Consider the following 22,839-nt stretch of genomic DNA (forward strand, 5'->3'; position numbering starts at 1 on the left):
GATTCCATTAACAGTCCTATTACACAGAAACTGCTCGTTCTTGGACTTATTACAGGTCCACAGTCTCTCAATCACAAATCTTGAAACCCCAAAAGTCCCAAACCCCATTTTTTCCCCCTGAACTTAATGCCAAAAGTAATTTAGCAACATAACTGACCTGAACTGATGTAAAGCTATTTACAGTCTTATTTGACCCCACTTAGATATATTTTGCTGAAAAGTACCAATGTAGTAACTAGTGGTATTAATACATAATATATGTACCATATTATCTAAAATTTGAAATAGCCTGAATCCAAAGCACAGCGTGGGTTAACATACATAAACACTAGCACTGACCACTGAAACCATAGTGTAACAACACCCCAGTAACAGTAAGTACACCTGGTGTCTGCATTCTAAATACCACCCTCTAACAAAAGAAACCAGGGCTCTCTGGAGGAGGAGTTGATTCCAGGGCAGGGACAGGGATAATACAAGAGCCTGCTGGTGCTAGGAAGGAAGGAAGTGCTCAAAACAAAAAGCTAGAATGGAGAATGCTGATGGGGCACAAGACTCCAGCTGAAGGATTGTCCACAGCTGGAACAACTGGAGCAACAAAATAAATGGTGATAATATTAATCATAATCCAATACTGACTACAGCCTAAAGAATCAATACCGTTAAGGCCGGGCACGGTGGCTCACGCCTGTAATCCCAGCACTTTGGGAGGCCAAGGAGGGCGGATCACAAGGTCAGGAGATCGAGACCGTCCTGGCTAATACGATGAAACTCCGTCTCTACTAAAAATACAAAAAAAAAATTAGCCAGGCGTAGCAGTGTGCGCCTGTAGTCCCAGCTACTCGGGAGTCTGAGGCAGAATGGTGTAAACCCGGGAGGCAGAGCTTGCAGTGAGCGGAGATCGCAAATCAGTATAATTGAATCCATACAAAATAAGTAAATGAGGGAGAAGAGACAGCTCTTCCTTACAAAATTCCAATTAATAAGTATACAAAAATAAGGGAAATGGAAAATCACCATTAGAACCCCACAGGCAAAAGCCCCCACTGAGTGTTACGTGAGAGGAAAGCTTAAAGAGAAACAGGGCACTTGGACTGCAAGGCAAAGGGTTAACCCTGCCCAGAGAGGCCTGGCCTCTGGCCCCGGCTCCTGGGAGATCTCTAGGCCCTTGGAATGCCCTGTCTGGTAAGAATGTCTGTCTAACTGGGCGCCCTGGACCACTTCCACAGTCTGTGCTAACCCATGGTGGAGGCCTTGGGCACATAGCGCCAGCTCAGCCTCTGGAGGGCTGGAGACTAAGGCCAGCAAGTCCACACAACTGAGACCCAACAGAACTCCAGACAGCGAGTCTCAGGTGGGCTTCTTTGGGGGGCAATGGCACCTGTGTGTGCTGTCACGTGCTGGGAGAAGTTGGCACTGTTCACACCTTCATGGGAGGACACTTGAAGTGTCACACTAGGAACTCTCATGAGCCCTGCCTGGGCCCCTTTTCCCTCAGCTGGCTTTAATTTGTGTCTTTTTGCTGCAATAAGCGTTAGCTGTCAGTACAACAGTCATCAGTCGGCTTCATGAGTCCTTCTAGAGAATTACCTAAGGGTGGTCTTGAGGACCCCCAAGCTTGCAGTTGGTATCAGAAGTGAAGATGATCTCAGGGACCCCCAAGCTCCACACACAGTCTCAAAGCATCTACTGCAAGATAGTTACTTACAAAAGGAAAAACAGGAAGTTGATGGTGAAGAAACCTAGCAGCTACCACCCTAACCAGGGATCCAGGTTTACATACCTGCCATGTAGACAGCATAGCCCAGGGAGGATGTGTGGGGAGGGCACCTCGCCCCCGTCTCTAGCAACCCCAGCCCAGGTCTCATCTCCAGAAGGTATCCGTCAGGCCCACAGGGAGGACAGTCCAAAGTGATAGGCCCACCCTCTTTGAAAGGACCATGACAAGGGAGGGCCAAGGCCCTCATCCAGACTACAGGAGATGGGGAGGGGTGACAATTAAATGCACATGCGGCCTGCAACAGGGAAAGGCACTGGGGGAGCCTGGTCATATCCACATCAAGTTTGCCGTTCAGCTTCCAGGACTGCGGCCACAGGGGACTCTCAGCTGTGATAAATGCAGCATGAGTATGCATGATGCTGTTTTGAGGGGAAGCAGGCAAAGGCATTCCCGCTGAGGGGGGACAGGGGTCTAAAACCACAGCAGACACATGGGCGCAGGAAGACAACGGTGCCCTGCAGGTTTTGGAAAAGAGACAGTGGCCTTCCTCCACTGGCTGAGGCACCCGGAGGGGCTTTTCAAGGATGTGGGTGGCAGTGGCAGCAGCCTCACCCTCACGACGACATTCTCCTGCTGCACTCACACAAGGAGACCTAGCAGGTACCAGGTTTCAATTTCCCTTAGAAGTCTATGAAGTATTTAAACCAATGAGTGCATTAAAATACTCTGACCATCACTGTAGGATGCTAAGAAACTCAAACAGATTCAAACATCATTAACTGCACCTCACAGTAAAAAAATGAGAAGCTGCTCTTTATAGACACGTCCCAGCTATAAGAAAGAAAGAAATGATAGATTTAGAGTGCCACCGTTTAGAGTAACCCCTAAGGAATGAGTAGATCCAGTATCTGGTCACAATGGTCACCAGCAGTACAGACAGACAGCCCACCAGAGGCTGGGGGCCTCCAGCGAGAACCCACCCCCACCTGCAGCAGAGTTTTATCAACCAACCAGATCTAACCACTAGACATAACTACTAATTTACAGGAAAAGAAAAAAAGGAAGGAACGTGTTAAAACAATGATGTGATCATTAAGGTCCAGACTGGCACACTCGAAAGAACAATCAGTTCCTTCAACAAAAACCAGGCAAGAGATAGCAGAGAACCCTACAGTTGTCAGAGTCAAGAGATGATGTATCAACCAGTAGTGACATATGAACCCCACTGGATTCTGATTCCAACAGTTACACAAAACATTTGAGGCATCTGGGACAACTGAAAATTTGAGTATTTGTTAGATACTAACATTAAGAAAATACTGTTAATTTTTAAAGAATTGGCAACAGTAGGTGGCTAAAATTTTTTTTAATGTCCTTACTTTTTTTTTTTTTTGGAAATGGAGTCTCGTTTTCTGTCACCCAGGCTGGAGTGCAGTGGCACAATCTCGGCTCACTGCCACCTCCACCTCCCAGGTTTGAGCAATTCTTCTGCCTCAGCCTCCCAAGTAGCTAGGATTACAGACATGTGCCACCACTCCCGGCTAATTTTTTTGTGTTTTTAGTAGAGACAGTGTTTCACCATGTTGGCCAGACTGGTCTCGAACTCCTGACCTCAGGTGATCCACCCGCCTCAGTCTCCCAAAGTGCTGGGATTACAGGTATGAGCCACTGCACCTGGCCAATGTCCTGAACTTTTTAAAGATAATGCTGAAATATTTACAAAAACAGTAATGAAAACATCAAATCTCCTTTATAGATAGTACTCCAAAGCAATGTAATAAATAGGACACGTGTTATATACTTGAATGTTTGTCTCTTTTTCCTTCAAGATTATCTATCAGGTTCAATAAAGGCATCCGCTTTCCTTCATGAACTTTACTTGGTCTATGGTCAACTCTTTCTACAAATTTCACCACCACACTTCCTTCTATTATCTCTGCAAGTTCCATTCTGGTACTTCGTGAACCGTGGAGGTGTCTCTTCCTAAGTCACAATCCACACCGATGCATACAACATTATAGGGAAACACTGGCTTGAAGAAAACTGATTAACAGAAAATCGGCAATTGTTATTTATTTTAAATAAGAAGTCATGATACTATTAGGAATAGAGAGCAAGATATAAAATCGTATCAACCCTTTTAGATAAATACAAAAGACAAATGAAATACACACAAAAAAATACATTTTAAAATCCACTGTTACTTTTAGAAAAGATTTAGCAGTTTCCATTAAGCACTACATCCTACTATTCCATTTTCAGGAAGGACAGATGCTTGAGGCCACATAGGTTACCAGCTCTTGTTTGGTCTTTAAAAATACAAATAAGTTGCTAACATTTTCAAATAAGATTTCAACAAAACTCTGACAATGCCACATGACACACAGTTTGGCTCCACGTACATGTACCTGGGGACAGTGGCAGTGCCCAGGTCTCTGCCATGCCAAGATCAGGCCCCAAGGCCATTCAGCACCAGGCACCATCTCTGCTTTCCTGACACCTGGCCTGCTTTGCTTATTTACCTTAGTAGCCTTCCAGGTAACTGACACTGGTGTTTGAACCCTTAACTTTCACAAAGCTTGTTTAGGCAAATAAAATAGGTTCATACTGATGCTGGGAATTTTGTTACTAAGTTTTTCCCTTAAGTTCAAATAAAACTAAGGAGTTGATAAAAAGGGTATTCTGAACAGAAAAGTAAAACCAAGAGCACAGAAACACCTGCTGTGTGTTTCTTCTGCCAGTAATAGTGACAGAGAACTCTCAGGCCCTCACTCATCAGGGCTGCAGCACACATGGCCTCACCTGCATTGCTCCCCGCTCCTCTCTGCTTTTTTTCCTTGGCTAGTTGAATGGCTCGGTAATCAGTTCTTGCTGAGCCCCCACTCTCCTGAGACCAAAGAAAAGCGTGTCAGTCACTTATCTAGACACAAAGGGAGGGTAGCAAGGGAGCTAGAGAAGTGCCATAAGCCTGCTTCTGGGACATATCCGAGCTCCCATAACCAGAGTCGCCAACAAGGCCACAAAGGGCCAAATGCTACGTCCACTTGTGGCGAGGGCCGAACAAACTTGGAGCTGGAACAATGTATGTGACTTTCTTATCCAGAGAAGCAAAGTTTATTCCTCCAAAGTCTAAAACATAGTAAAATATTTTACACAGAAACTTTTTAAATCAATTACGTACTTCTCTGCTTTCTGAAACAAACACTGAGCCTTGCCTGGGTGACCCAGGGTCACCTTACCACAGCACTCCGCGACACTTTTCACACTGTGCCACACACGTGTATGGCAGGCCCCGGGCAGGTCCCACCTTACAGACCCGCTGCAGAGGCTGCTCTGGTGGCAGGGGCTACACTCAAAGTCTTACGCAAAAACAATAATGATGGTACTGAATTCAGGAACTTTCCTGAGGGTGCCAGACAGTACTCAGAGGGCTTCAGCTGTTGGAAGTCTGTGAACGTTTCCAAAGAAAGACAGTTTAACACTTATCACTACGAAGAGAAAAAAGAGCAGCCCTCAAAGCTCATAGCATACCTGGGACCCTTTCACCACACACCATTTGTACTCAGAGAAGCGAGGTAGCCCAACGCCACACAGCTAGCAAGAAAACGAACATGGGTTAGGACCGAGGTCTTGCTGGCTTCTCCACCTCCACCCACACTACAGCTGCACCAGGGAGCTTCCATTTCCCAAGGCACTGAGGCACACAGTCCTTGCACCAGGGACTGACTGCACACTTGTCTCTAACTGTGGCCACCTCCCATCCCTGCCCAGTCACCTGTACACTTAGCAACTGCTATGGCTAAGAAAAGGCTGGCAAGCATGGCTCTGCCACCGACAAGCAAGACACCAGAAATGCAGAGACAGAGACCGTCCTCTCCCACTGAAAGAAATGAAAGCTGGCTCCATGGAGCCTCAGTTACTATGTGCCTCACAACTGATCCTACTTCAAAAGATTTAACATTTTTTAAAAGTTGTGGTAAAATAAGATGTAACACTCTGAACAATATAAATGTCACCATCAAATTTAGCCTGTGCCACAAAAAAAAAAACCCTATCTGATCATTCCCATCTGAGTCAGGAAAGTCAGACTATCTCCCAATAATCTTTAAATTATTTTAAATTAAATTATATTAAATGTATAATTGATATAAAGTATATTAACTGTCCAGCCTCAAAATTGGAGTACTCTTATAATCCTCCAAGAACTAAGGCTCATAAATCCCTCCCTTTTTTTCTTTTCTTTTCTTGTTAATTTTAGTTCTAAAAGAGTTTGGTATGGTTTTAAAGTTTCCATTGAACCTCTGAAGGTGGCTTATGTCTTGACTCCTCTTCTAGGGCTGGTCATGAGCTGAGAAGCATAGAGGCAAAGTATCTCAACATTACAAAACCCCCAGTTTTCAAAGAAAGGAGCACATTATCATGGAGCCACAGGACTCCAAAGGACCTCAGAAAGCATTTAGCCAAATCTCCTTATGTAGGAAATAAATGAGAATTTAAGGCTCAGATGGGTTAAGGTGATTTGTCAAGGTCATAAGAACTTGTCAGTTCCAGACTTGTAGTCCAGGGCTGCGTCCTTTTGTAAACCAGAAATGTCTGCATAGAAAGGATTAATCCAGAATATCCTCAAGACTGAGTATGAGAGAAGTGACCTATATGGTGATGACTGAATAGATTGCTTCATACCAAATATAAGTTGCCGGTGCCTGCACTGAGCTCTGTGTCCTGGGCACCGTGCCGCTCTGCTGGGCCGGACAATGTGGACTGGGGCAGCCCATGGCTTCCTTCCTGCTGCCCAGCTGCTCCTGGGCGAGAAGGCGAGTCCGGCTCCACCTTGATTGGAGCCAGCAGTTCCGGGACACTGGCATTTTCTTGGGGGGTGCTTGAAGAGGTCGGTGTGGTGATGTGTGCTGCTAAGTTACTACTGGAGGTCAAAGCCAGTGGGTCGTCACTCAAGTTCTTCATGGGCAGAGCCACCAGACAGCCTAATGCTCCTGTACTCACAGTCTGCACGTCATCCACACTGAAGCTGCCCTGCTGCAAAACCGTGGCTGCTGTCCCGAGAACCAGAGGGCTGTCCAGGCTCGGGGAAATATCACTGTGGGCCACCAGGACCAGGGGTTCCATTGGCCCTAGGGAGCTATTACTAGCAGGGAGGTTCCCTCCCAGAGACGAGCTCACAGAAGTGACGTCAATAGTCAGGATTCCGGAGTTCAGAGCCTCGTCCGACCCACCTGCAGAACCACTAGCATTAGCAGGTGTGTCAGAGAAGAGCGCGGCAAGATCCATGTTAGTGAGCTCGCTTTGGCCTGGGCTGCTGAGTTCACTGCTGGGAGTAAGAGAACTTGCAGCTTCTAGTTGAGGTAAGAGATCTGAAAAAAAAAAGGAATACACTCCGGTTACTTTATGACCTTGAAGACTGAGTACTTTTGTTTATGCCCATGATGTTACCAAGTGATGCCCCAAGGAAGCACTGACTGTCCTCTTCCCAGACCCTGAAGCTTGGTTATCATGACAGAGTCCCACGGCCAGTCTCTCGGGGCACCTGACACACACCCCAGGAAGGGACAGGAACGGATGCTGGCTGACATCAGACACTTCACGTACGCATCTTGGATCCTCAGGCTGACAGGGCTTTCTCCAGTGGGAACAATTGGAGAGAAATTAAATAACATTTCCTAAGGTCAGGCCAACTGGTAACAGCAAGAAGCAAAGTAAGACTTGCATCCATGTCTTTCTGGCTTCAAAGCCTGCGCTCTCTCCCCTCCCGGTGCCACGGGAGCTGCCCAAGAGGACTGAACCTTTCCACGGCACATCATCCTCAGCTGCCAGTTGCTAGCTGGCCTGTGCTCTGAGGATATTTTTGAAATCAGCTTGTCAGCTCATGTTTGCCAAACTCTGTGCTCCACTCCACAACTAGCTGCCACCCCAAAACCAACTGGAGCCATATAGGGGTAAACAAAATGAAACTGGCTGCCTGGCAAAGCCAGGACAGACCTGAAGCTTCAGCTCTAGGCAGATGCACAGGACCTCCAGGCATGCTGGGGGCCCCCTAGACAGAGCTGTTCCTGATGGGCTTTCCCTCCCAGAGCCTCCCCTACCACTGCATTTCCAGCCTCACATTTCCCCACCAGGACTGTAAGCAAGCCTTCTGAGGGTGGAGAGCCGTCTGACTACCACTGTCCCCTCAGCTCCCAGCACAGTGCCCAGCCCTGAGGCAGCATGTAATGATTCCAACAGGCCCTTCTTCATCTGGAGTCTTAATTTTTGGTCATAATACTCTTTAAATATTTGATTATTTGTTATTCAACTATGAAATTTAAATAATCAGCATACCTTTGGGAGAATGACTTCCAAAATATTTCAATGCACAGGCAAGTTTTGGGTTTGTATACAAGTACATGTCAGTTATACCAAATCACAGGATGCTTCAAGCATCAAGCAAACGGTAAAATGGGAGCATAATTAATTTGGGCAAAAGAGCCAAATAAGGACTTGATGTCACCCTTTCCTGAGGACTGTCCCCAGCAGCTTCCTGACTGTGCCAGCGCCTGGCCCAGAGGAAAACCTGCTCTCAGTTCTCTGATCCTATTTCTCCCACGGCAGCTGTTACTGACCCCAAACTCATACCTGCAGGCTGTGAACACCTGGCCAGAGTGTCTATTATATTTTTTATTTTTAATAATGCAAATCTACAAAATCTATTCTAGACAAAAGAAAATCAAAATCAGAATGTATCGTCTTTAGTTGTCATATTACTTCAAAGCTTAAAAAAAGCATCAATATAGCATCACTTCTTCAACAAATATCCCTTAGTACCAATGAAGCATTTTGAAAGAAAATGGTAGGGATCCTTTGGAGAAATTAAAAATGGAAAACTATGTCAATTTTTCAAAACTTTCTAAAAACTCCCTTGACTCTCTTGAGGATTCAGCTCCCTGTGAAGAGACTATGAATAATCTCAGTGCAAATGATACCCATTTATTAATAAATTTCCTTATTTAGCACTTTACTAATTCTATAAACACTTACTACTAGAGAGACCAGACATGTACAAAGGCCAGATATTAACACAATCACTAAATAAACATTAGTTAGCAGAGCAAGTGGCAAAACAGTCATGATCACCACAGTTCAAAGCCCAGCCCCAGCCCTTCTTGCGGGTGTGACCCTGGCAAGTCCTTTCTATCTTGGTTTCACCAGTGAGGACCCCACTCCCAGGACCACCGTTAGGGGGACTGAAACAACCCACTGAGGGCATGACATAATCCCACAGTAACCGGGTGTTCTAGTGCCTGTTTTTCACTAGGAGAAATGGTGACACCTGGTCTTCTACCCCTGACAGCTGGCAGGGGGATGACACACAAATAAGTCATTGTCGCACAAGAAATTCAAGTCTGGGATACACAAGCTGCTACAGAAGAGGGTCTCACATCCCACTAGAGTTTAAGGAAAGTGCATCTGGTATAACACTGGGCTTCTGCTGACTTCTGAATTGGCCAGGTCAGGAAAGGGGAAGTGTGCCATGAGAGGGAACGGCCGAACAGGGGAGAGGCCTGAGTGATGTAGTCTCACAGAGCCATCAGAGAAAGGGGGCCTGGTCATGTGGGCCTCTGTGAGCAAAGATGACACCCTCCAACATGAATCAGGTGGCACACACACTCCCTGTCCTCAAGACACTACTGAAGCAAGAAGGGTAATTTATTTAAATATAAAGCTGAATGGCAACTGCTGTAAACTGTGAAAGATCAGTGTCCAAGATCCCAAGGAGGGGCTTCATGACCACTTCCAAATAGGATCACAAGAAAGCAAAGGCCACAGACCTGCCCTGAGCCCAACCCCTCATCAAACTCTGTGCGAAGCATGGAGGCCTGTCCCCTGCCAATGCGTCAGCTGTGACACAGCGGCGCACCAAGGCCAGTGCTCTGCTGTGGTGCTGCTGGTCACACAGTTCACAGGAGGACCCAGTTGGTGACACACACAGCTTCCACGGACTGAGCAGCAGAAGTAACTCTAGGGCTAGCTATGATGCCATCAGCCAGGCCCAGTGAGGAGCGATAACCGCACCAGGCCCCAGAGAGCAGGGCACATGCGCATGCTCCTCCAAGGGGCCGCCACCACAGCTGCCAGGCACTTCTGCATCCTGGACTGTGGAGAAGGCCTAGTGGGATAGGTTTCCTAGTCCCATGCTGCAAAGCTGCCCAATGACCAGGCACTCACATACTCAGCATTCCCCTCACAGGTCACCGGGCCACCGTCACTTTCCTCTCTAACCCTGCCCTCTCCAGCCCTCACTGCTCCCAGTCCACTCCTGAAACACAACTCTGCTCTGGCCTTTGTTACTTGGAGAGAGAAGAGCTGAGGCAGACGGAAACGCAGGAGGGGCAGGTTCAGAATTCAGGACAAAAGTCCCAGTGAGAGACATAGGCTTAGGGGACATACACTAGGGAAAGTCAACAAAGTGAAAGATTCTTCCAGGAAAGCATTTCAAAGACACTGGAGGGGCCAGGCATGGTGGCTCATGCCTGTAATTCCAGCACTGTGGGAGGCTGAGGTGGACAGACTGCTTGAGCCCAGCAGTTCAAAACCAGCCTGAGCAACATAGTAAAACCCCGTCTCTACAAAAAATGCAAAAATTAGCTGGGCATGGTGGTGCATGCCTGTGGGCTCAGCTACTCTGGAGACTGAGGTGGGAGGATCACTTGAGCAGGACCCTGAGGTTCCAGTGAGCCATGATCACACCACTGCACTCCAGCCTGGGTGACAGAGGGACCCTGTCTCAAAAAACAAAAGACAAGGGAGGGATTAGAGGGTCAAAAGCAGGAAAGTGGCAGAGAGAGTGCAAAAGAGGCCACTTGGCTTGGCAGCCATGGCCACAACCCCACTGCCCGACGCCTTCCAAGAGGTGAAGAAGGAACAGACGGCACTGGCACTATTCCCGTTTCTTGCAGGGAAGCAGCTCCCCACGGGGGCCGTGGAAAGTGCAGACCTTGGCGCCGGCTGTGCTGTCTGACCATGTGCGCCTTCATGCTGTGCTTGGAGGTGAAGAGTCTGTTGCAGGTAGAGACGGGGCAACGGCTTTTCGGAGCACCCACATCCTGCACGTGTTTCTTAGAGTGAATGTACAGACTGCTACGAGCGGAGAACCTTGCGCAACATCCTGGAACAAAAAGAGTAATGAGTGTGAAACCTGAGGATCACCAAGGAACCAGGAACAAGTGACACTTCCTCATCAGATCAGAACCACCAGACCTGCATTTTGCACCCTGGCTACTGGCAAGGACAGAAACCAAATATCTCTAGGAGTACCATCACAAGCAATTCAAGTCAAAAGCAAACTTTTTAAAAAGCAAGAGATACAGTGAAACATGTAGGGAGATTTGAAGTCCTACCTCAGCTATGTCTAAGCAACCTCTGTGCCTGTTTCTTCACCCACTACATGGAGATGTTGGGAAGATTATGTCAAATTAAGTATTAACTGCTTAAACATTCAGTTGCAAACAATTTATTCTAGTCATCTCGATTAAGCTATTACCATAAAAAATGTAATCCTAGGATGACATTTAGAGCTGGAAACTATCTCGACAGATCACCAAAGTCAGTCCTTTCACTTTCCCACTGAGACACTGGATGCCCAGGGAGACTGAGCGGGTGTCCTGGAGCCCAGAGCTGGCATCTCCTTGCTTACACTCCCAATCCACTTATGACTCTGATCTGCACACAGGCATCAGAGGAAAAACAAGACACATTCAAAGTTACAGTCACCTCCCCTCCGTGCCCTGGCTTTCCACTACGCTGGCGCTCTGCCCCATACAGGTGCAGGGAGAAGATGTGGAGCTCTTGGCGGCCAGAGGCCTGTGACCTGGCAGGGGCAAGTAGAATAGCCAGCTGCTTCAATAAAGGGCAGTAAGTCAGTGCCAACACTGAAGCATGCGAGCAGCAGAGGAAACCGCACCACTCCCGAGAAGACAGAAAAGCAGTCTCAGGAGTATGCAGCATTTGAGGTGACTGCGCCACTGTGCAGCAAAGCAGATGGCGCTCCTGCTGCAGAAGCTGCCCAGCCAAGGTATGGGGGCATGAAGGGCAGCAGTGCAGGCTCCCCAGCCTGGGTTCCAGTTCAACCTCTTACCAGTAGTGTGGCCTTAGACAAATTATTTATCCTTTGCGGGTCTCCTTTTTCTGTTCTGTGAAACGGGAATGACACCTGCTTCTCAGGGGTGCTGAGGGCCCAATAAAGCCATACCTGCCTACAGAGCCTCTGCACGGACCTAAGCAAGTGGAGCGAGCCACGACGCACTCGCGGCACCTTTTCAGGACGGTGGGGTGGTACTGCTGGAGCCCAGCACCTGGAGGAGGGATATTTTAAGGAAAGAGGATATGAAGATAGGATACGGCCAGATGAGTAAGGGCCTTGGCTGCCTGTGAATGTAGTTTTCAACTGTATTTTTCATTTTCTAATACAGCTGCAAACTCATTTCCAGGTCAGGCTCATCAAAGACCATCTGGGAAACACAGGAGATGGTCTGACAGCCCAGGCTTGCCCTGCAAATGCAGTTTCCTCCACATGCCCTGCTCACCATGGTACACAGGGTACCCTGGAACCCCCTTTCCCAGCTGGGGGTCCTGAGCACAGATTTCTAGAGACAGGTCACAGAGCAGAGGCTCTAAGCACATCTTCTGTCAAATGCCTTCCCAATGGCAGGGCCACGCTACAACAGGACCCTTGCATGCTCTTGCCAGCACTGGGTTTCCATTTTTTAAAGTATTTGCTAATTCCATAGGCAAAAATATATTTCATTTTGGTTTGTATTTCCTGTGACAACCAGGAATGTAATCATTTCTCCATGTGTACTAACTGCTGGCTTTTCCAAATTCTGCCCATATATTGAGATCTGTGTCCATTCTTTACAAATCCAAGCTGCAACCAGAGAGAGGCAGAAGCAGCCATTACTGATAGACCTGTCTGCAAACTGCATTCAGAGGACAGTGAGGCACTCATGTGGATGGCCAGGCAAGCACGAGGCTCAGCAACACACGAGACACAGGCCCCAGCAAACACAGCCCCGAGGCTGCCATGATGCCACCCAGTGCCTGTCCTCAGACAGACTTCTGATCTGTGGCCCTGTCCTTTCCTCCTCCTCCTGTTACCAAAAAAAGGTAGTTTTGCCTTTTACTTTTTATTATACAACAGTTCAAACATCTACCAAAGTGGAAAAAATGGTGCCATCAGTCCCAACCATTGCCCAACCCCAAGAATGATCAACTCTCAGTCCAGCTGAGGAGAGGTTCTGGACTCCTCCCACTAGCTCCAACTTCATCTCCACATGCTGCCCACACACCCCATGGGGAATGCCCCCTTTCTCTCCCAGCAGAATACCTAGACTTGCTGGAAGAAACAGAGTTCTACAGAAATAAATGCCCCATCCTCCACAGCCAACTGCCACCTTTCCCCTTTCCCCAGTCACCTCTGGTGGATGTGTCAGCACAAACCATCTCCGTCTCCCACTCAGGCCACCTCTCAGGGCATCAGAGCAGGACTCTGCCTGAGTGACCCCACGGAACCTCATCCATCAACACACCAAGACGGCCCCGCAGGTGGCACTGAGGCATGTCTTCCCTGGTCCTGGCTCACCCTAGCACTCAAGGTGACCCCTACTTCCACACATCCCCTCTCACCTCAGCACCACCCCCTCTGTGCTCTTGCTGGTCCTGCCATTACCTGTCCCAGCCACTCTACTGGAATCGGGGGCAGCCCCAGGGCTCTGTCCTAGGTCCTTTTTAAGAAAATCTAACAGCTATCATAACAACACTAAACTGACATATATACTGATGTTTTCCATATGCTCTAAACTTACTAACCAATCCAGCCTTTGCCAACAACGCTGGGAGGTTTTATTCACTTTACAGATGAGGAAGAGGCACAAAGAGCTTCAAGTGTTTGTCCAAGGTCCCAGAGCTACTTACATGGCAGACTTGGGACTCGAATCCAGGCAGTGTGACTCCAGAATTCAAGTTTTTGATCAACTACACTACCCTGCCTCTCCTCCATTTATACTCTTCCTTGAGAATTTCATCCACTTTTGTGGCTTAAATGACGACTTGGGTGCTGTCTGTTTCGCTCCCTGCCTGGTCTACTCTCCCCAGTGCCAGCGGCACATCCCCTGCCCTTTGCGCATTAGATGCACAAAGGTACCAAAAACACAACATGTCCAAACCAAACTCTGTTTCCTCCAAATCCACTCAGCTGAGACACTGACCTCAACTAAAATCCAAATCTATCACCGTATATTGTGACTTCTAACTCCCACCTCTGCCATCGATGCCCCTTTCTCTTTTCCCACCATTAACACCCCCATCCAGGCCATCCCACCTCCCCATACCCTTGGTTGCTTTCCTTCCTGAAGTCAGACTGAGCCACAACTCAAACATGATCACATCATACGCTCACCCAAGCACTCAAGCCTGCCACTCCTGGCCCTGAGAGGCTCTCCCAGGCCATTTCACCCCCAACACCCACACGCACGTGTCTGGTGCTCTTTCCCCTTCTTCAGCTGACTGTGAGGCCATTCTCACCCCGAAGAGCAGTCTGGGGAAACCCTCTGTATCCCTGCAGCACCCTACGTGTTACCTGTTCCCGTCTGCACCTCCAGCTGAAACCCTGACGGAAGGAGGAACTGTACATACGTTCACTTGTTTATTTGTTCACTATGTTCTAAGAGCTAGTCTCAGCTTTAAATGGGTCTTTAATATTCTCTCTTCCAGATAAGGAAACCAAGGCCCAGAGAAGCAGCTTGCCTGAGGTCACCACTTTAGGGAGCGGTAGAGCCAGACTTTGAATCCATGACCACCCGACATGCCCTGGCTCACTGCCTCCCAGTGCACCTGCAGAACTAGAGCAGGGCCAGCACGCACAGGTCACGCAGCCAATTTCTGGCAAATGAACTAAGCCTTCAGTGTTTTAAAGGAAGAAACCTCTCTACCATCCCTTTTAAAAAGTCAGGTTGGGTGCGGTGGCTCACACCTGTAATCCCAGCACCTTGGGAGGCCAAAGTGGGTGGATCACTTGAGGTCAGGAGTTTGAGACCAGCCTGGCCAACATGGTGAAACCCTGTCTCTACTAAAAACATAAAAATCAGCCAAGCGTGGTGGCGCATGCCTATAGTCCTAGCTACTCAGGAGGCTGAGGCATGAGAATCACTTAAACCTGGGAAGCAGAGGTTGCAATGAGCCAAGATTGCGCCATTGCACTACAGCCTGGGCAACAAAGCAAGACTCTGTCTCAAAAATCAAAACAAACAAAAAAAAAATCAGTCTAGCTTTATTGCTATACAATTACAAAATGATTGGAGTGACCATTCAAACGTGATCTCAAAAGTACCTATCATTTACTGAGTCCGAGCTCCACGCCAGATGGATAAACAGGCATTTTCCACGTTTCACCTAATCCTCACGACCACCAAATTAAACAGGTAACTTAACTAGAGCCACAGATCTAGTGAGGATCAGGGCCATGAGTCAAACCGTGTCTGATTCTCAAGTCACTACTCCCAAAATAGTACAATTAACTCAATGAGGTAACTAAACATAATGCCGCAACTTATATTGAGTCAGTCTTTAAGCAACTAACATTTACCTTCAAACAATGGAAACTTAACAAGATAAATGTTGGCCTGGTACTTAGTTTACTGCTCAAAGCAATGTTTTAAAATCTACCTTCCACAGGACACTCGAATGGCTTTGTGCCTAGGTGGGTTATGCTGTGGCCTTTCAGATGCTCTGCTCTCGTGAATGATTTCCCACAGCCTTCGACAGGGCAGGTAAACCTCCGGTCATCATCATGTTTCCTGCCAGACAGAAAAATAAAGGAGCTGGGATTCCTCACACAACTCACCGTGATTCTTTGTTTAAAATTCTACAAAATATACCAAAATACAAACTTTACATTTACAAAAATCATCAGTACGTTTCAGAAAATCTTTACTCTGTCTTCAATCCATGTGAGAAGATTTGCAATTTAGCTACCCCATAGTTAAAAATTCTACCTTATTGACTAAGCAGACCCCAGAGTCACACATTGAACAATTAATGCTATTTCAATTTAAGAACAGTGGAGTCCCAAATGTATGGATGAAGGTGTTTCTATTGTTTAGAAACCCTCATGATCAACAAGCTTTCCGAGCGACAGCGGGCCATGAGAAATGTGCACAGAGCATCAGCTGCAATGCTAAAAGACTCTCTTAAGCCAACTTGTAAAGACTGTGTCTTTTCCTAAGTGACATTTTTATATTAAATCCTCAGAGCCCAGTTGTGCAAGCACAGAAAAACCATCGAATCTCTCCGAGTCTCACTGTGAAACAGGGAGAATAAGAACATTAGCTTTGAGGTTGTTGGGAAGATAGAAGACACACAGTTAAAGTGCTGAGCATCACCTGGACAGTCTCCAGGGTTGTCATTACCACCACGAAAACTTGTAATTACATGAAGAAAGCTTATTCTACGATGTTAAGTTAAACAAAACTGGAATTTTTTTTTTTTAAAAAACAGAGTATGACATTGAGCATTCTTTATTTTTTTTTTTTTTTTTTTTTACAGTATACACAGGGCCGGTGCGGTGGCTCACGCTGTAATACCCAGCTAGTTTGGGAGAGCCAAAGGTGGGCGATCACGGGAATCAGGAGCATCTAAGACAAACCTGGCTAAAATGTGAACCCCGTCCTCTAACTAAAAAATACAAAAAAAAAATGGCCAGGCGTGGTGGCGGGCACGCCTGTAGTCCCCAGCTACTCGCGGAGCTGAGGCAGGAGAATGGGCGTGAACCCGGGAGCGAGCTTGCAGCTAGACTAGAGAGAGATCGTGCCACTGCAACTCCAGCCCTGGGCGACACAGAGGTGGACCCATCTCAAAAAAAAAAAAAAATTATACACAGGAAAAAGTGTTTTCAGGTGATGAGATTCTCAGCAATTTTCTTTTTACAGTTTTCTGAATTTTCCAAATTATCAACACTGAGCTATTTTTACAACTTAAAAAACGTCTACAGATATTTCATTAGTTAGTTTCTGCTGCTGACAAATCACTCATTTTCAAAGCTGATAACGCAAACCAAAATGTAAGGATTACCTTCTGTGCCTTAGAAGTTTGGACATGCTGGTGAAGGTCCAGCCACAACTGTCAGAGTCACAAATAAATGGTCTTTCACCTTATGAAAGAAAAAAATTACACAGCATAAAATTTACAACTCCAACAGCTACGATGAAGACAAATCTTGGGTCCAAATGCTTTGCGTTCCCTAGCTCATTACCTGTATGGCTCCGCAGGTGAATTTTCAGCCGACAGGCTTTATCATACTGCTTGCTGCACCCAGGAAAGGAGCAGGAAAAGAGCTCTTGTTCCCTGAAGTGGGCTCGGTTATGGGAAAACAGGGCACTCACTGTGATAAATGTCTTCTCACAGCCTGAACAAGGAAAACAAAAACCCTGCTCAAAGCGTGGCAAAAATTATACAACATAGCTAATGCTAGTCACACCCACCGGACACTGTTCACCCTGAAGCAGACAAGGAAAAACATGACTCAGAAGCACTCTCTAAAAAGGGATGACCATTAATGCTTGTTGGCTTTGTGATCACCACAAGAAGGCAGCTAATGGCAGCCAATAGGCACACGCTGGCCACCTGCTGCAACACGACTTGGAGATGGAACAGCTGATAAAGAGAAGTCCTCCGTTCAAAGCCATCTACTGGCCAGTCCCAGAGCACTGATCCTGAACATAGGCTGAGACCTAGGAACCCCATGAGAGAAATCAAATACTAAGGAACAAGATTTTGTCTGGCAGGGTTGATCTTTGAAAGGTTACAAATCATTCTACTGGCCAGGATTTTTCACCCCTTGAGGGTGATGCTGCATCCTCTACACATCCAAATTTCCTCCCTGACACCCTCTAATTGCCAGCCCTGTCCCTTGCTATTTGGCTTCTTTTTCCTTTTGCCATTTCCTTAGGTTCTCTGCTTTGTAATCTTCACCTCCATCCTAACCCTCGGCCAAAGCAGCCAAGCCTTAACAATTCCACAGCAATGCTTCTCCTCAAACAGAAACATTCAGGGCTCCAACAGGGTGGAAAATATGAGGCTGCAGGATGTTTAACAGGGGTCTTTGCTGCAGCTCTTCTTGGAGACTTAAACAAGATACCATCATGCCTGTGAACTGCCACACAGATGTACATGGCATAGCACTGTCCAAAAGTATCAACCCAAGGAACCCTACTTTTCACAGCAACATCTAACCAGGAAATGCTGATCTTTGGCCTCAATCTGGTCCCCAAATGCCCCGAAGAACCCCCCACAACCCCATAGATAATTACACCATTTGGTTCTCCCTCTGCAATCTCACCTGCTAGAGACCCTCATCATTCCCACTCCCTGGCTCAGGCCCTCAGGAAATTCAGGTCTGGGCCCTTTGATGATGCTTCACTGGTACTGCTCCTGCTTTTAACCATCTAATCTCATCTCAACACAAGAAGCCTCATGGATCAGCCAACACGAAACCCTGAAGGGACCTCATGCCTGGAAGCAGGCAGGATCCCTAACCTTCCTAGCATCATACACAGAATGAAACTTTTAGCAGGGAGAGGGTCTACAGCCACCATCAGATTCCCAAGAACGTATGACTAAAAAAGGCTTTGAGCTAGTGGCCTTAAGCCACATTCTCTCTGAATAGGAATGCGCAAGACAGTCCACGGGCATATGCGAGAGAAAAAATAATAAAACCCGTTCATAATTATCATCTCATCCTTTCAAAATTCTTGTTTGAAAACATTATAAGGAGAGCCGTGTGCATATACAGGTCAAGGGCATGCTAGGCACACATTCCAGTTTCGGTTTGAATGACTGGTCCTTCCCTCCTGGGCCCTCACCACAGCCCACAATCCCCACCTGGGCTCTGCCATCCAGCCGACCCCATTCTTCTGCCTTTCCAGGCAGGAATCCTCTCTTGCCCTTCTGGAGGAACCCTGTCCCTGTGAAAGCAGGGAAAGCTGCCCATCCTGGTGAAGAATTAACTGTGTTGGAGTCCTACATTCCCTACAACTGCAGGTCCACACAGTGGAGACAGCGGAGAAATAACCAGCAGTGGACTTTTTTTGTTTTTGTTTTTGAGACGGAGTCTCGCTCTGTCGCCCAGGCTGGAGTGCAGTGGCGCGATCTAGGCTCACTGCAAGCTTCGTCTCTGGGGTTCATGCCATTCTCCTGCCTCAGCCTCCCGAGTAGCTGGGACTACAGGCGCCTGCCACCACGCCCGGCTAATTTTTTGTACTTTTAATAGAGACGGGGTTTCACCGTGTTAGCCAGGATGGTCTCGATCTCCTGACCTTGTGATCTGCCCTCCTCGGCCTCCCAACGTGCTGGGATTACAGGCGTTAGCCACCGCGCCCGGCCACCAGCAGTGGACTTTATCCACGAGGCTCGGCCTCTGTTTCTTCATGTGTAAAATGAGTTGAGTTTTTAACCTTCACAGACGGCTACTTTTTAAAACTTCACAAAACTGTGAGGTTCAACAGAAATAAAAGTATAAAAGGCAAAAAAGCCAGGATGTGCGCACACCTGTGGCTATCCTCCCAGCGTGTTAAGGTCCTGAATCTGGCCACATTCATCTCTGCTCCTCCAGCATGGAGTGTGCACCCCGTAAATAAATGACGAGACTGAGGAAAATAAAGACCTGACACACAGCTCCGTGCCACTCTGTGAAGATGCGCTGCCGCTTTCATCAAGCGCAAGCAGGTTAAGGATATCTGTTGCCGCCACCTTTGAGAAGCGCAGCTGTGGTGATCTGCGCTACCTGCCATCGAAATCCCTGCGGCAAGGCAGGGCCAAGATCTCAAATCGAATGACATGGAAGGAGCTAGAACACAAATCCCGAAGAGCCTGCGTCCCCGGCTTGCTAAGGTCTGGCAGGCCCCTCTGTGGGGCGGACGTGGCACCCCGGGCCTGCCTGCAACACCGCGCAGCCCGCCCGCCCCCGAGCGCGCGGTTACCGGGAAAGTCACACTTGTAAGGGCGCTCGGGCTCGAAGTGGCTGCGCTGGTGGGAGCTGAGCTTGGCGTGCGTGGGGAAGCGCTCGGCGCACACCTCGCACTTGAACAGGCTCTCCTGCTCGTGGCCCTTCATGTGCGCCTTGAGGTTATAGACCGTAGTGAACTTCTTGCCACAGCCGCCCACCGGACAGCCGAAGGGCCGCAGCTTGTCGTGCGACTGCAGGTGCCGCTTGAGCTTGTAGGACGTTGTGAAGGCCCAACCGCAGCCCTCCAGCGGGCACTTGAAGGGCCGCCGGCCCTGACCGCCGCCGTGCGTGAGCAGGTGCACCTTGAGCTGGTGCTTCTTGGCGAAGGCCAGCGCGCACTGCGGCTCGGGGCAGCGGTAGCTGGGCGTGCTGGGGCCGGAGGCCTGGGGCGCGCGACGGGGCGCGGCGGGGCCCGCGCTTGCGGGGTTGCCGCCGGCGGCGCAGACAGCCGCGGAGAACGCCGCGGCGAGGCGCACCCAGCAGATCCGCCGATGTGACGCGCCCGCCGGGGCCTACGCCAGGGCGGGGCGCGGCCGCCGCTGGGCCCTGCTCCGGGCGCTAGCCGGTGGCAACGGAGCCAGCCGGCCTCCCTGTATCCGCAGCCTCGCGCGGCGGGCGCCGTGCGCACTCCAGCAAGCACCAAGAACGAGCGCGTCCGCTGGTCAGTCCTCCGACGGGCGGCAAGGCTCGGCCCGAGGCCTCCCGGGCCGCGCCCCGGCCCGCCATCTTCCGGGGCCCCCGCACCAATAGCAGGGCGGCGGCGCCGGGGGTGGCTCGGGCCGACGGGCCGCGGGGCTCGCGGAGCGGGCCGGGGTCCGTGGCGCCAGCCGGCCCGCCTCGTTGCCCTCGCGCGCCGCGCTCGGCGGGCGGACACACCGCCGCGGAGGCGCGGCCGCGCTCCGACTCTTGGGCCGCAGCGAACGGCGTCGAGCGCTTCGGACCGCAGCGCGGCCGCCGCCCCGCCCAGGTTTGCGTCACCGCCCCGGACCCGATCCGCGCGAAGACCCGCGTAGAGTCCGCTCGAACCGCGCGTGCCGGACCGCCGGGCGAATGCGCGAGGCCTGCTGGCCGACGTGGACGTGGCGGGCCGGGCGCAAAGCCGCCCGACGGACAGGGCGGGGCCGGCGGCACCCCACGGGAAGAGGGCGAGGGGCACGGAGGGCAGGCAGGGCAGGGGGCAGGGCGGAAGGCGGGAGGGCGGAGGGGCCGGCGCGGGCGCGGCAGCCGACTGGGTGAGGCTCCGAAAGCTAAGCGCTTCGCTCTCGTTCCCGCTGGCTTAGAAGTCGAGGCTTGTCTGACTTCGTCATATTAATATTTCAGACACTTAACAAGCAGCCTCTCGTAAGCACTGACCGCGTCCCAGGGGCTGTGCCTGCTGAGCTGATTAAGCGTGCGCGGTCACCCAGGGGTGAGGAAACAGGCACGGAGAGCTTGAGTCACACACACAGTTGGCAGCCGGCAGATTCAGGATTCGAACCTGTCCAACAGTCTGGATGCCTACCCCCAGCTCACTTAAGTGCAAGCCCGCCCGCCGCCGCTGGCGCACAGACCTCGTTTGCTTTGGCCCAGATCCTTGCTGGGCACACGGGGCCTCCCTGATAGGTAGGGCCCCTGTCTGTATTTCCAACTGTATTTCCTACTAAACTTGACAAAACCTCACTCTGCAACAGCTGAATTACTTACTGTTTCCGTTCCTCGCCCTCTCCCACCTCACCGTGCACCTCCACATTCAGTCTGGACTCCTCCACTTCAACCTCACCACCACTCAGATCCAAACCCGCACTTCATTCCTGGGTACTTGAAAAATAACTACTAGCTGGTCATCGGTCTTCCTCCGCTCCACTCGCTCCCATCCACGGGGCACAGTTTTATGATCAAAAAATTGCACATCAAATTATGCTCACCCCCATCCCGAAGGCGCGTATGGCCTTGCTAGTCTACCCTCCCCGACCTGTTTCCCTCCCTTCCCGCCACTCTCCCGCTGCCCCCCACCGTTCCCCCGCACCCCACCTCCTTTTCCCAGTTCATCCAGCAGGCCAAGCTGGTTCCAGCCTCAGAGACTTGGCGCAGCTGATTCTGATTCCTCCGGGAGGACTCTGCGGCCCTTCTGATCCAAAGCACATGTTTACCCAGTCCCGTATTCCCACCTCTGTCTGATCTGTTTGCTCTTAGAGCTCTCATCACCCGTTGTTTTGTGTGTTCCTTCCCTGCTCCTTCACTGTCTCTCCCCCCTCTGGAATGTAGTCTGCTGGAGCCCAGGAACTGTGTCCTATTCACGGTGTGTGCCCAGAAAGACTCTTGATGCATATTTATTAAATACATGAATGCTTTATTATTAAGAGTATTTTTTAGAAGTAACACAAATTATAATATTAAAAAGAATAGGATACATCCATTATATATATCAGTTTATGGCGAAAGCATATTGTTCCTAGACCATTCAGTGGAGGAAAGAATAGTCATTTCAACAATGGCGGCACTGGGACAACTGGATCTCCACATGGAAAAGAACCAATTTGGACCTGTATCTCTCATCAGAGGCAAAAATTAACTCAAAATAGAACAAAAGCCTACATGTAAAGCATAAAACTATTTGAAGAAAAATAGGTGTAAATCTATGTGACCCTGTATTAGGGAATAGTTTCTTATGTATAATATTGAAAGCAAAAGAAAGAAAAATAGATAACTTGGACTTCATCAAAATTAAAAACTTACTCAGGTAAAAGGACACCAATAAAACAGTGAAAAGACAACTCAGGATGGGAGAAGAGTGTGCAAATCGTGTATCTGAGAAGGATCTACTATCTGGAATATATAAAGAACTCTTTTAACTCAACAAGAAGACAAACAGTCCACTTTTTTAAAAGGCAAAGGTTTGAATAGACATATTTCTCCAAAGAAGATAATACAAACAGCCAATAAGCAAATAAAAAGAGACTCAACATCATGAATCATTAGGGAAATGCAAATCAAAACACAGTGAGATACAACTTCACACCTACTAAAATAGTGGTAATTTTTTAAAAAACAGGATATAGAAAAATTGGAACCCTCACATATTGCTGGTGGGAAT

The 22,839-nt window shown here is 49.0% G+C and overlaps 1 protein-coding gene across 5 annotated transcripts in view; it reads right to left on the reverse strand.

The window, feature by feature from the left end:
• ZXDC (ZXD family zinc finger C) overlaps positions 1 to 20,726 on the reverse strand; it is a 37,946-nt gene extending 17,220 nt beyond the window's left edge. The window contains exons 1-8 of one of the 5 annotated variants that reach the window (XM_017869897.1): positions 19,425 to 19,734; positions 17,016 to 17,168; positions 16,835 to 16,913; positions 15,431 to 15,561; positions 10,707 to 10,877; positions 6,404 to 7,089; positions 5,252 to 5,314; positions 4,523 to 4,607 (exon numbers count right to left, since the gene is read on the reverse strand). In XM_017869897.1, coding sequence (XP_017725386.1) covers positions 4,523 to 4,607; positions 5,252 to 5,314; positions 6,404 to 7,089; positions 10,707 to 10,877; positions 15,431 to 15,561; positions 16,835 to 16,913; positions 17,016 to 17,168; positions 19,425 to 19,599 — 1,543 coding nt within the window. In that variant the 5' untranslated portion in view covers positions 19,600 to 19,734. The other 4 variants (XM_017869901.1, XM_017869899.1, XM_017869900.1 and 1 more) reach the window with 4 other exon arrangements.
• Between the last annotated feature and the right edge of the window lie 2,113 nt (positions 20,727 to 22,839).

This window comes from Rhinopithecus bieti, unplaced genomic scaffold (assembly GCF_001698545.2).
Source record: "Rhinopithecus bieti isolate Rb0 unplaced genomic scaffold, ASM169854v2 scaffold_5333, whole genome shotgun sequence".
Classification (NCBI taxonomy): Eukaryota; Metazoa; Chordata; class Mammalia; order Primates; family Cercopithecidae; genus Rhinopithecus; species Rhinopithecus bieti.